We start from the raw sequence: 14,434 nt of genomic DNA, 5'->3' as shown, positions 1-14,434 counted from the left end.
GACTCCTGAATCAATCCATATGTTTGATCGATCTGCTTGAGTGGGTTAGGATTCAGTGACTCACTTAGAGACAGACGTGTTTGAATTCATCCATCTCCCTGCTGTACAGTGTGTGAAATTAGTAATATGTCCAAAGGTGCAGTATTAATAAGACTAAAACACCCCCATGATCTACTATTTCCAACCAGATTCACAAGAGCACCTCCAACAGACACTTTACTATCCTGCTGGGACACAGAAAGAGCCATACATGTCTGGGAAGAGATGTGACTGATGCTGAAGGTCAAAATGCAAACATGACAGCTGGGGCATGTCTATATTGCACTCAATCCACACACATGCATTAAACTAATAACCAGTGCTGGGAAGGTTTCTTTGGACATGTAATAGGTTACTGATTACAAGATACACTGTAACAAGTATTAACGTAACTGATTACTTTTCTAAATTTCTAATGTTAATCGTTTTCATGTAAAGCAGACCAGATTAACCTTACAGAACTCCACTGATTACTGTCAGGCTTTCACAATCCTTCATCATCTAATTTTGAAGCACAGCCACCACAGAATCAGACATACTTGGAGATCATTCTGAGGTTATACACGTTTAAAATCATAAGAAAGATTTTAGTAGCTATGATACTGTTTTTGAAATCAAATCTTTGCATTATGACCAGAAACACTGGCATCTAACAATGCCCTGGAAAAAACAGTTCATCTTAAAAAATAATGTGTATAAATAAACCCAAGTAGGAAATAAAACCGTTATTGAATAAGCATGTTTCCAAATCTGTGTCCTAAACTCCTGGAACATTGGTGTCTCGTATTTTAGAGAAATTTATGAATCAATTAAATCTGTGTGTGTGAAAATATTCAGATAACCCCCTTGTAATCGATAACATTTTCATAACTAATTTAATTACACATTTTCCTCTCAGTAACTGTGACTTTATTTTGTAATTAAATTATGTAATTTACCTACATGTAACTAGTTACTTCCCAACAATGCTTATAGTTATAACATGTAGATTTTGAATGATCACAAGTGTTTTAGAATGAATCTGTTTCATCGACTCATAAATACAGTCGACTGTCTCCACCTTCTGGCGTGTCGATGTAACTGCAGAAAGAGTAACTCAAATCCCCAGCACTTACACACAGTATGGAACAAAAACACTGACAGGTCCTAACCTGACCACATCAAGGACTGCAGCAAACGATGATGCTAAACATGGAGAAGTGCTTCATCAGCCCTACTGAGAAATAACGGAGGAAAACTAGAGATTCTGAGGCAAAGCAAAGCAACAATAATGAAATAATTAAAAGGTCTGCGCACTAGCATCAGCGTTTTTGCTCTGAGACTTTATTAAAGTGGATCCAGCCAAAGGATGTACAGTCCCATAATAATCTGTGATGTAGATGGCTTCAGTTCAACCGCCTCTTCTTTCTTGTTTGCAGTTCCTCCAAGAACTCACGGAAAGCCTCAGGAGTGACATCCTATAAACAAACTACATCCATTAGTATTGAGGTTCACTTCTTATATTTCTCAGTGACTGACATAGAAGCTGTTCTCATCTTCACCTTTCTCTGGTTTGCAGATTGAAGAAACTCACGCAGCTCGTGTTTCAGGTCATTGTACTCTAGACACAAGCAAATAATCCACATTTCATTTGAAAAACAAAGGAGCTTCTATAACAAATCCTCTTTAAAATAAAGACACACACACGGCAAAAAGTTTGGAATAATTAAGATTTGTCAAAATCTCTTTTTCTTCAGTGCCACATGATCCTTCAGAGATCGAGATTTAAAAAAACTTTTTTCAGCAAAGATGCATGATATTAATTTTCTATTTCATATTAATGCTGTTCTTCCCATTCATCAAATGATCCTAAAATTGATGACAGTTACCACAAAAATATTGGGCAGCACAACCGTTTTCAACATGTATATATAATAATCTTTTAATAATTTTCTATAGCACCTTTACATGTTACATCTCAAAGCACTTTACATAAAACAGCAAAATACACCATATAAAAAGATATGATATTTATTATATACAATAAGCAAAAACAGGAGAAATCCATTCAAAACACTTAATAAAATAATATAGAATATAAATAAATGAAGTAAAAGCTAGCCTAAAGAAATGAGTTTTCAGGCAAGATTTAAAAATGCTAATAGATTTGGCTTGTCTTATCTCTATAGGTAACGAGATCCATAGTTTTGGAGCTAGTGAAGAAAATCAATCTTAACTGGGTTGATTGAACAGTTATAAGACCAGATTCAGATGAGCGAAGATCATGCTCTGGAGTATAGAGTTAAACGCTCTGACAAATGTTGAGGTGCCAGACCTGATAATAATCAGAAATGTTTGTTGAGCAGTAAATCAGTATATTATTATGATTTCTGAAGATCATGTGACACTGAAGACTGGAGTAATGATGCTGATAATACAGCTTTGTTCACAGAAATAAATTACAGTTTAACACATATTCACATAGAAAACAGCTGATTTACATTAGAATAATATTTCACAATATTACTGTTTTTACTGTATTGTTCAAGTCTTGCTGAGACTTCTTTTTAAAAAAAAATAAAAAAAATAAAAAAAAGGTTTAATTATTCCAAAATGTTGGCCACCAGTGTGTGTGTGTGTGTGTGTGTGTGTGTGTGAGTTGACATGTTTTAATAACAGGGCAACACACACACAGACAGACACACACACACACGCTGTGTTCGAAATGCCATACTATTATCATACTACTCTTACTTTTTCTGCAGTTTACAGTATGTGTACATAGTATGCACATTTTCTGTATGCATGAAATACCCGGATGACCTACTATATTTGCCAGAATCTGCTAAATATAACTCAAGTATACTGAAATCAGTACAGAAGCTGTGTTCTGAATGGCATACTGTCATACAACTCCTACTGTACTGCAGTATGCTGTGTGAATACTGTGAATAGCATGTGAATTTTCATGGATGCCCAGATTACCTGCTACATTTGCTGAAATTTGACGTATGCATCTGAAGACACTGCGTGGGATACTGTTTCCCAGAATGCAACGCGCTCCATGTGACCTTTCATCTTCAAACGGGAGTGAACTGGAGGCGGGGAATAGTAATTATAAATGTTACACTTGTATATGCACGTTTATACATATACATGTAAACTACAAACTATCGCTGTGCATCTAAAAACAATATCATTAGTAGGACATAAATTGTACTTTAATCTCGACGGCACTTTTCTGATCAAGTCAAATGATGTCACCTTTATCTCTATAGCGCTTTATACATTGTTTCAAAGATATTACATAATAATATTAATATTGCAGTAGTATAATATATAAATAAACGTAATATTTAAATTAAGCAAACAGAATTGATTATCCGGAAAATGTCGGCGCGCACTGACGCAGCGGCTTCTCTCTCCCAACAGAACTGAAAGTCACAATGTTTTTGTACATCTTTGTCTCGTCTACCTGTCTTTAAGCGCGCGTAGAGTCGTGAGTTTCTGCTCGATGTCGGCAAAATCACATTTTTAGAGTTAAACTCTAAGAAGAGCTGCGGGACCTCGGTCTGCTCCGAAGGCCTACTCCATCACCGACCCCCACTACTGCATCTCGCCCACAGCGGAGGCGCTACAAGCGGCGTGAGAGGAAGCAGAAGAGGGGTTAGCGCGGCGGTATCCGAGCTAGGCTAGCGGCCAACCCACACAAGCCAGCTATCCGCAGGGCGGGCTTTGTGTTTACATCAATGACGCATGGTGCCGCAACGCTGTTGTGGTCTGCAAACACTGCTCACCCGTTCTATGCTCGTTGCTGTATACATCCCTCGCAGCTCCAACAACAACAACAGGAGTGAGGCACTAAATGATCTGTACCAGCACACCAGTGAGCAGCAGACAGCCCACCCAGATGCTTTTCTTATCTTGGCTGGGGATTTCAACCACACAGACTTAAAGAGTGTGTTCCCAAAAATTCACCAACACACAGACTTTCCAACAAGGGGAAAAAATACCCTGGACTTTGTTTACACCACCCAGAGAGGAGCTTACAAGGTCCTCCCCCTCCCCCACCTCGGAGCCTCAGACCACATCACTGTCATGCTAATGCCTGCATACAGGCCGCTCATTAAAGTCACCAAACCAGTTCACAAACAGATTCAAGTGTGGCCGGAAGGCTCGTCAGAGGCACTTCAAGACTGTTTTGACACCACTGACTGGAATATGTTTAAACAGGCTGCCACACACAACAACACTACAGACCTCCAAGAGTACTCAGAGACTGTCACTGCCTACATCACCAAGTGCATTGATGATGTAACGGTCACAAAGTCTATCACTGTCAGTGCCAACCAGAAGCCGTGGCTGACAGGGGAGGTCTACAGACTTCTGAAGGCTCGGAACGCTGTCTTTAGAGCTGGGGATGAGGAGGGCCTGAAGACAGCTAGGGCCAACCTATCCCGCGGCATCAGAGAGGCCAAGAGACAGTACTCCAGGAGGATAGCCCATCGTTTCAGCGAGAGCAGAGACTCAGATCCTGTGGCAGGGGATACAGACCATTACGGACTACAAGCCCCCACCACAGACCTGTGACAGCACCATCCCCCTGCTGAACGAGCTGAATGCCTTCTTTGCTCGCTTTGAGGCACAAAACAGCACCACTCCACAGAAGACTCCACCTCCTCCCGGCGACCAGGTGATAACGCTGTCCCCGGACAGTGTGAGGAGATCACACTTTAAGAGTCACACTTCTTCTTTAAGAGGCTCCTCTGTCCTCCACTCGTTACCTGTATTAAATGGCACCTGTTTGAACTCGTTATCAGTATAAAAGACACCTGTCCACAACCTCAAACAGTCACACTCCAAACTCCACTATGGCCAAGACCAAAGAGCTGTCGACGGACACCAGAAACAAAATTGTAGACCTGCACCAGGCTGGGAAGACTGAATCTGCAATAGGCAAGCAGCTTGGTGTGAAGAAATCAACTGTGGGAGCAATTATTAGAAAATGGAAGACATACAAGACCACTGATAATCTCCCTCGATCTGGGGCTCCACGCAAGATCTCACCCTGTGGGGTCAAAATGATCACAAGAACGGTGAGCAAAAATCCCAGAACCACACGGGGGACCTAGTGAATGACCTGCAGAGAGCTGGGACCAAAGTAACAAAGGCTACCATCAGTAACACACTACGCCGCCAGGGACTCAAATCCTGCAGTGCCAGACGTGTCCCCCTGCTTAAGCCAGTACATGTCCGGCCCGTCTGAAGCTTGCTAGAGAGCATTTGGATGATCCAGAAGAGGATTGGGAGAATGTCATATGGTCAGATGAAAGCAAAATATAACTTTTTGGTAAAAACTCAACTCGTCGTGTTTGGAGGAGAAAGAATGCTGAGTTGCATCCAAAGAACACCATACCTACTGTGAAGCATGGGGGTGGAAACATCATGCTTTGGGGCTGTTTTTCTGCAAAGGGACCAGGACGACTGATCCGTGTAAAGGAAAGAATGAATGGGGCCATGTGTCGTGAGATTTTCTTCCATCAGCAAGGGCATTGAAGATGAAATGTGGCTGGGTCTTTCAGCATGACAATGATCTCAAACACACCGCCCGGGCAATGAAGGAGTAAGAAGCATTTCAGCCTAGCCAGTCTCCAGATCTCAACCCCATAGAAAATCTTTGGTCCGTGTTCATGAATCACTGCTCTAGAGGAGATCTGCATGGAGGAATGGGCCAAAATACCAGCAACAGTGTGTGAAAACCTTGTGAAGACTTACAGAAAATGTTTGACCTCTGTCATTGCCAACAAAGGGTATATAACAAAGTATTGAGTATTGCTGTTCATAGACTTCAGTTCAGCATTCAACACAATCATCCCTCAACAGGTCACTCACAAACTGGTCCAGCTGGGGCTCAACACCTCTCTGTGCAACTGGCTGTTGGACTTCCTGACCGGGAGACCTCAGGCAGTACGGGTCGGCAGTAACACATCCAGCACCATCACACTGAACACTGGGGATGTGTGCTGAGCCCCCTCCTCTTCACTCTGCTGACCCACAACTGCACACCGTCACACAACTCCAACCTTTTCATTAAGTTTGCGGATGACATGACTGTGGTGGGTCTCATTAGCAACAGAGATGAGACAAACTACGGCCGGGTGGTGCAGTGACAACAATCTCTCTCTGAATGTGGAGAAGACGAAGGAGATTGTTGTTGACTTCGGTGCAACTGTGGAGAGAGTGAGCAGCACCAAGTTCCTGGGTGCGCACATCACTGAGGACCTCTCCTGGACTAACAACACTGTAGCACTGGCCAAGAAAGCACAGCAGCGTCTCTACTTCCTCCGCAAACTCAGAAGAGCCAGAGCCCCGACCCCCATCATGTGCACCTTCTACAGAGGCACCATCGAGAGCATCCTAACCAGCTGCATCACTGTGTGGTATGGCGCTTGCAACGCATCCTGCCGCAAGTCACCTCAACGCATAGTGAGAGCAGCTGAGAAGATCGTTGGTGTCTCTCTCCCCTCCCTCCAGGACATTTACAGCACCCGTCTCACCCGCAAAGCCCTCCGCATTGCAGGCGATCCCACCCACCCGACACACAGCTTCTTCAGTCTGCTGCCATCACCCCCTCCTCTTTTGTCCCAATAAAGTGGCGTTCATCAAATAAAATGTATGATAATTTGCACTAAATATGTTATTGCATACTGTTTTATAATGTACTACAGTATAAATATCTGCCACCTAACTACTATTTACACACCTGTTGCTAAAGAAAATGCTGCTATTTTATTGTAAACAGAATTTATCATTATTTGCACTTAGTGTAACTAGAATATATCACTCTTTTCCAATTAGTGTAACTGCCAAAAATATCATGGCTCGTTTAAAGACAGCTCATTCAGTTCAGTCCAATAGCCTATAAAGTTCTTCAATTATGAAATGAGTTCAATTGGGCAATATTGTTTGCTAATATGAAGTCTTATTAACAAGCCTTTGTAAAAAGAATAGTTAGCACATTTGTTTGTAAGGTAACAATCTTGACAGCTGAGCGGAGTTAATGTTTGTGTTTGTCATGTGACAATTAAGCATACTACTCTGAAACATTTTTTGCTTATTGTATACTGTTTCACACACTATTCTTTAAAAAATAGTAGGCAGTATGCACTGTGTACTGGGCAGTAAGCAAGCATACCATTTCGAACACAGCCACTCTCTCTCTCTCACCCTGCATCCCAATGTTCATACTATCCATCCTAAATAGTATGTGAGATTATAATGAGTGTGTCCCAAAGCATAGTATGTTGAAAAGAGTATGCCAAAAGGTGGTCTACTATTTCAGGTCGATTTTTGAAGTGTGGATCCGTGCACACTCTACTGGCTAAAATTGCCCACAATCCATTGCGCATTGGCGAAGGATTCGGTCCAGAACTACAAACACAAATAAAACGCGTTAGAAAAACTACAAACGTGGAGGATGCGCACGATCAACAGTTAGGTAGAGAGGTTTGCAAAAAGGGGTTTGAGTTACTAATAATCGACATTTAACCTGGTAAAAAATATTTATTTATTGTTATCCGTGTTATTTTTTATCTGCAACAGCAATGAGAACTTTTATAAACATCCATTTGGTCGTAAACTTTTAAATGCATCATTATGCAGAAAATATGAGCAGAGTACCTCCACATGAAAGACCCGTGACTGGCAGATCAACGAGCTACTTCTTTTCTCTCCAATACGGTAGGATGTTAAATAAAATAGGGAGGATGTTAACTGTGACAAGATGATTGACAGGCCAGTTTACAGTGACAGGGAGCATGTAACAGGTGCAACAGAGCGGTCCGGTAAAGACGCAGATGTGTGACGTTATAGTATGTCCCAAAGCTTGCCTACTCTTCTACTATACACTCAAAAGTGTGTACTATTTCTTCACCAAAAGAGTACATACGTTAAGTACATAGAATAAGTAGGCACATTGGCACGCAGCACCACTCACACACAGACACACGCACAAACTCTCTCTCTCTCACACACACACACACTCTCTCTCTCTCTTACGGTAGATGATCTCGAGCTGCTGCACGTGGTTGAGAGAGGAGATGCAGGACAGCAGCAGCTCTTCACTCCTCAGCGCTTCAGCTTTGGCTTTCTCCTCGTGTGCCAGCAGCGTGTCCGACTCGTCCAGCAGGAAAGGAACACCTGTCTTTACATACATTCTCTATACATAATATTTAACATAAAAACTAGATTATTTTAGAAAAACCACTCTCATATGGATAAACTGCTACATTTGTCAATCAACCATTTAAGATCCTCTAAATCAGTGGTCTCAAACTGAATTCCTGGAGGGCCACAGCTGTGCAGAGTTCAGCTCCAAATCACATCTGCTTGGAAGTTTCTAGTGATCCTGAAGACCTTGATTAGCTGGATCAGGTGTGTTTGATTAGGGTTGGAGCTAAACTGTGCAGAGCTGTGGCCCTCCAGGAATCGAATTTGAGACCACTGCTCTAGAATAAAAGTTTGCTTTTAAAATTCGAGACTCAAACCCACCTTGCAGTCGGTGCATGTGCAGAGTTTTGCTCTCCAGTAGTAAGGCCAGAACACAGCGCCAGTCCTCGCGCTCGCCGCACCTTTGGCATTGAGCGCATTTAAAATGCATTTGGTAACTTCGGAGGGCTGCTGAGCCAAACAACACGTCATTGGATCAGCGCTGGACGGATGGCCTGCGGCTCCAGCGGTCTGATGAACACACGACATTCATCACATCATCTGCAGGCTGGGAGACGCCAATCTGGATCATGCTGGCACTGGAATCAGGTTAATCACACTCACCGGTTCTTCCTGCTGGCTGCACGGACTCGCTGAGGGCGCATCAGGCCCATCTGTGCACAAGCAGCTCCCGTTTTCATCGGTCATCAGAGCAGCATTCGTTTGCTCTTTACTAAGGCTTTGTTTATTCAACGGAGAAACTAGAAGAGAACACAAAGACATACATTTAGATACCATTTAAATAGATTATTTTAAAGCAATGATGCAGTGACTGCAGTGTGATGAACTGAACCTTCTCTGTCATCAGCAGAGATCAACCTGGGACAGAAATATCTTCGTATAGATTTTAAAAAGCTATATATTAAACTTCAGCAATGTACAAACTAGTGCTGTCAATCTATTCAAAAAAATTTAACTAATCACACATTTTTTCTGAAATTAATTGCGATTAATCCCACCTAACATTAAAGTTTAAAATATACTTTTATATATTGCAATAATTTCACATTCAATCTTCAAATTAACGTAGAAACAAAGACAGCGTATTTTTAATTTAATTAATGGCTGAAGGGGAGTATCACTGATACCAATAATACTGATGTCTCTATAAAACTGTTTCCCCCCTAATTTTTAATCGTTGACTAGCCATTCAACATTACAGTATAATTGAGAGCTATTAATTTTAACATGTATTAGACTAAAAAAAATAACTTCTAATTTAAATGAATCTTAACATAAACCAATTATAATAAATGTTATATTTACTGTGCCCTTCAGCAGGAATATACAGAAATTAAACAGTTTTCAAACACTAAATTCTACATTAAATATAGATTAATTCTTAAAGCTAACAAAGTTATTGATTTCCTCTTTTTTTATTCTTTGATGAACAGACATCACAGCAGCTGGTTATCAGGTTGTTTTGGCTGCTGTTTCTTTAAGAGCTGCCGCTTCTGAACGTGACGCGAATCTGACAACGTATTTTCTCTAATATCTCATCACCTTTTCTGACACACTTCAGGTCTTAAAGTCTCTATTAATGAGCGGATGAGTTGAATCAGGTGTGTTAGATGAGGAAGACTGCTCCAGAACAGTTTTGAAAACCATTTCAGAGACATGTTCTTAAATGTGACTCATATAACATATTACATGCATGCACAGTTTTAAAGGGCACTTATTATGCAAAACCCACTTTTACATGTTGTTTGAACATAAATGTGTGTTGGCAGTGTGTGAACACCACCACCCTACAATGATAAAAATCCACCCACTCCTCATTTATTAATCTCCTTTAAACCAAATCAGTCTCACTAGGCCTGCCGTTTTGATTCTCTATGCAATATCTGTCCCTGCAGCACAAAAGCAGTCATCAGTAACACAGGTATATCTGTAGCAATAGACAACAATACATTGTATGGATCAAAATTATACATTTCTCTTTTATGACAAAAATCATTAGGATATTAAGAGCATGTTCCATGAAGATATTTAGTAAATTTCCTACCGTAAATATATCAAAACTTAATTTTTGATTAGTAAAATGCATTGCTAAGAACTTCATTTGAACAACTTTAAAGGAGATTTTCTCAATATTTAGATTTTTTTGCTCCCTCAGATTCCAGATTTTCAAATAGTTGTATCTCAGACAAATATTGTCCTCTCATAACAAACCATACATCAATGGAAAGATGATTTATACATCTCAGTTTTGAAAAATTGACCCTTATGCCAGGTTTTGTGGTCCAGGGTCGCATATGACATCACATTGTTTAGGCCCCGCCCACAGCGGCTGATTGACAGCCCTGCATTGCTTTAGTTTGCCTCAGCGGTTGTGCGCTGTCCTCTATGTTCGCCACGCTCGAGCAGCTGTAACGTCAACAATGTCTCGCAAGCAATCCCAGTGCTCGGTGTTTGGATGTAAGACTGAACGTAAGAGTCTTCATTTTCTCCCAACATCTGAGCTGCTGTGGATTACTTTAATTTTTCAAGGTAATGCACCTCAAAAGTAGAAATGTGCATCAGCGATAGAGTACTCGATTACTCGGCCATGATAGCGATGATTGTGGGAAAAAAAAGAAAAAAATTGGATTGGTTACAGCAGCACTTTGGGCGGCACCCTGAGCTCTGATTGTTTAGCTTGCAACAGCATGCGGTTCAAAGTATAGAAGAGAGAGAAACTTGGCTTTGAAGTCACATAGTGATGTCTGGGTTAGCTACATACACATCTGATTAATCTAATAGGATTGCGTTGGGATGTTAACATGTATTAACATATTACCAGCGTTTAGTTTCCTGCTCAAATGCAATGCCCGAAATTGACTGAGTTATTTGAGACGGTTGTATTGCTTTCAGATGTGTCTTTTTAAAAAACACAGATCCTATAATAATCCTGCAGTGATGTTTTTACTTCGTATGGCTTCGAAAACATGCAGGCAATTTTAGGAATCACTTGATAATGTAGATTAAAAAAATAGCACAAATCTCCCATAAACATTAATGACATAAATATTATAATGAGAACTTTATAGGATGTGAAATCTATAGTAAATCCTGTCCTTGGTGTGTTTCAGCACGCTGTTTAAAGCACATCACGGCAGGAGCTCTCTCTCTCTCTCTCTCTCTCTCTCTCTCTCTCTCTCTCACTATAGTGCGTAACTTAAAGTTCACTAGCATATGCATTCTTTTGTGTAGATACAAGTTGTAATGTTACGTTTATGTTATGTATCCAAGTTATCTGATTAATATCATAGGAAGAGTCATAGAACGGGTTTCAGTTTATTGGCATAAAGTCAGCTTCACCTCAGGCAGCTATTCTTTTTTAGATGCTTATTTTTTAATAACATTGCATGTGTTCATATTTTCATAGACTTGTTTTCATGTCATTTTTATTTTTTACATTTTCATAACAGCCTTTAGGTATTTTCATTATCTCCATTACGGCCATGAAAAAAATGAATCCCCTGCATTAACACTAATTTTGATAGCACTAGTACAAACACAAGATTATATCCTACAGACACAGAAACTGACCCACCTGCAAAATGAGCCGCATACGTCCAGAGGAATGGCACTCGAGTCATACAGCGATCGCAGATCATCTCCATCAGTGCGTCACAGTCCACCGCTGGAGCCTCCAGATGCTGAAACATCAGGACAAGAAGAGTCCAGAATAAAACCGTGTGAGTGTGTGTCTGAGTGAGTGTGTGTGAGTGTGTGTGTCTGTCTGTCTGTATCAGAGTGTGTGTCTGTGTGTGAGTGTGTGTGTGTGAGTGTGTGTCTGAGTGTGTGTGTGTGTGTGTGTGTGTGTGACTGTCTGTCTGTATCAGAGTGTGTGTCTGTGTGTGAGTGTGTATGTCTGTGTGTGTGTGAGTGAGTGAGTGTGTGTGAGTGAGTGTGTGTATCAGTGTGTGTCTGTGTGTGAGTGAGTGTGTGTGTGTGTGTGTGTGTGTGTGTGTGAGTGAGTGTGTGTGAGTGTGACTGTCTGTCTGTATCAGAGTGTGTGTCTGTGTGTGAGTGTGTATGTCTGTGTGTGAGTGAGTGAGTGTGTGTGAGTGAGTGTGTGTATCAGTGTGTGTCTGTGTGTGAGTGTGAGTGAGTGAGTGAGTGAGTGAGTGTGAGTGAGTGAGTGAGTGTGTGTGAGTGAGTGTGTGTATCAGTGTGTGTCTGTGTGTGAGTGTGTATGTCTGTGTGTGAGTGAGTGTGTGTCTGAGTGAGTGAGTGTGTGTGTGTCTGTATCAGAGTGTGTGTGTGTGTGTGTCTGTGTGTGTCTGTGTGTGAGTGTGTCTGTGTGTGAATGACAGTGTCTGTGTGTGTGTGTGTGTGTGTGTGTGTGAGTGAGTGAGTGAGAGTGTGAGTGAGTGACAGTGTCTGTGTGTGTGTGACTGAGTGTCAGTGTCTGTGTGTGTGTGTGTGTGTGTGTGAGTGTGTGTGTCTGTCTGTGTGAGTGTGTGAGTCTGTCTGTATTGGAGTGCGTGTGTGTGTGTGTGTGTGTGTGTGTGTGTGTGTGTGTGTGTGTGTGTGTGAGTGAGTGTGTGTGAGTGAGTGAGTCCGTTTCTGAGTGTACCTTCTCGTGGAACCAGTCTTCACACACGATACACTGGATCATTTCTTCATTAGCCTTGACAGAATTAAAAACAAGTGAAAAACGTCTGCACTTCTCTAACAGGTCACTCACCACAAACGCTGCGGGTCAGAAGAGTCTCAAACCTGATCGTCTTCATCAGGATACGGTCTGTCGCAGGAGCAGTAGCGTCCGAAGTAGTTGTGATTGTATGAGTTTTTCACATTCTGCCCTTCTTTGTCCTTTGAGCGTCACATTACAACACGTTAAATCACGTAAAACATTCCGACAAACTAAAACATTCATCTCGTGACACTTACAGTATGAAGTTTGCATTTGAAGCCATGGAATTTCTCATTGCCACAATCACAGCGAAAATTTCTGTTATAAAAACACACACACACTTAATGTACAATTGAAGTGTTCTCCCTCACAGACATTCAGTGAGTATGTTATTTCTTATTGCTTGACAAATGAAACACGAGACTCAAGACTGCAGAAGTACTGATCAGATCTTTCAGACCTCTTGGTGTAGAGTTCACAGATGTCGTGTCCATCATGACACGTGTTTGCACAGGCCAGACACACACCAGCCGGCTCCATACCAGCCGGAACACACGTGTTACACCCAAACACTGCCTGCCTCTTCATGTAGCCCTGAAACACACACACACACACAGAACAGCTGTCAACCTGCCACAGCACACCAACACCTTACACACACACACGCGCGCGCGCACAAACATACAAACACAAACGCACACACACTCTGTTTACCTTTGAATAGGAGCAGTGATCAGGGTCACTTCCGGCCAGTACAGCGAACGCCTCATGCAGCTCATCTACTGCACACTGATCCATCACAACACAACACAACACACAGCTTAGAGTGTACGGTGTTAAAATCACGGCGAACTAAAGCATCACGTGAACCCGATGAAAGAGCAGCTCTCCCAAGCGCCGATCGCCACAACACGTCACTTCCGGTTTGCGAGTCTAGAAACGATGGCGGGAATCGTGTCGGAGTAACATTGTTTCATTTGAAAACCACCTGTGTTTCTGCAGTAGCATAACCAGTAATATCGCTTTTTTTATTATTCCTATCATTATACATCAATGTTTCATTACAAATCATTACCAAAGACCTGTTATTTTGATTAGTTTGTTCCGCGCGTGTTTGTTTGTGTTTATTATGCAAACATCAAGACAAATAACAAACAGACCCTTTACAGGAAGAACAAAACAAAACAACACGTCTTGTAAAGTTTCCCTTTCAAAGATAAATAGGTGCATACAGACGAATAGCTAACAATAACTTAAGGTAAAAACAAACTTATACATCACTGGTATTACCAAAACAATCATCATAATATTTCTAAAATATATCACTTAATCAACCTCAGAGATTTGAGGAAAGCATCAATTTCAAGTAAGAAATGTGGAAAAGAAGGCATCGATTTAGCAAATTTTTGTTTATGAATAAAACATTTCCCAAACAAAATAAAAAAATGAACTGTAATTCCCTGACATACTGGTTTCCCTTTATAGGAACAAATGATATCCTTTCACTGAAGAAGACTGGAAGAA

The 14,434-nt window shown here is 41.3% G+C and overlaps 1 protein-coding gene across 4 annotated transcripts; it reads right to left on the bottom strand.

The window, feature by feature from the left end:
- Positions 1–1,341: 1,341 nt before the first annotated feature.
- Positions 1,342–13,837, bottom strand: LOC306850351 (putative E3 ubiquitin-protein ligase UBR7). Of its 4 annotated transcripts, none has more exons than XR_013782399.1 (12): positions 13,625–13,837; positions 13,371–13,504; positions 13,168–13,228; positions 12,994–13,089; positions 12,851–12,904; positions 11,822–11,927; positions 8,851–8,987; positions 8,569–8,757; positions 8,077–8,236; positions 3,004–3,113; positions 1,581–1,639; positions 1,342–1,496 (listed from the first exon to the last, which is right to left on the bottom strand). XR_013782399.1 is itself a non-coding variant. In XM_079385928.1 (11 exons), exons 1-11 carry the CDS (start codon positions 13,706–13,708, stop codon positions 1,425–1,427), a joined length of 1,152 nt encoding a protein of 383 aa, XP_079242054.1. In that variant the 5' UTR covers positions 13,709–13,837; the 3' UTR covers positions 1,343–1,424. The 4 variants fall into 4 exon arrangements, 2 of the variants coding, with proteins under 2 accessions (XP_079242054.1, XP_079242055.1); XR_013782400.1 differs by having other exon boundaries at positions 1,343–1,496; positions 8,077–8,221; positions 13,625–13,829; XM_079385928.1 differs by lacking the exon at positions 3,004–3,113 and having other exon boundaries at positions 1,343–1,496.
- Positions 13,838–14,434: the final 597 nt, after the last annotated feature.

This window comes from Barbus barbus (genome assembly GCF_936440315.1).
Source record: "Barbus barbus genome assembly, chromosome: 30".
Taxonomy (NCBI): Eukaryota; Metazoa; Chordata; class Actinopteri; order Cypriniformes; family Cyprinidae; genus Barbus; species Barbus barbus.
The sequence above is the reverse complement of the archived record's forward strand: the minus strand, read 5'-3'. Positions and strand labels throughout refer to the sequence as shown.

Excerpts from the sequence above, each read along its gene's own strand:
- LOC306850351 (XM_079385928.1), bottom strand. The coding sequence starts at position 13,708 with ATGGATCAGTGTGCAGTAGATGAGCTGCATGAGGCGTTCGCTGTACTG. Across the intron at positions 13,090-13,167 it reads TCAAATGCAAACTTCATACT|GACAAAGAAGGGCAGAATGT; the intron begins GTAAGTGTCACG and ends TGACGCTCAAAG. Across the intron at positions 1,497-1,580 it reads AATCTGCAAACCAGAGAAAG|GATGTCACTCCTGAGGCTTT; the intron begins GTGAAGATGAGA and ends GTTTGTTTATAG.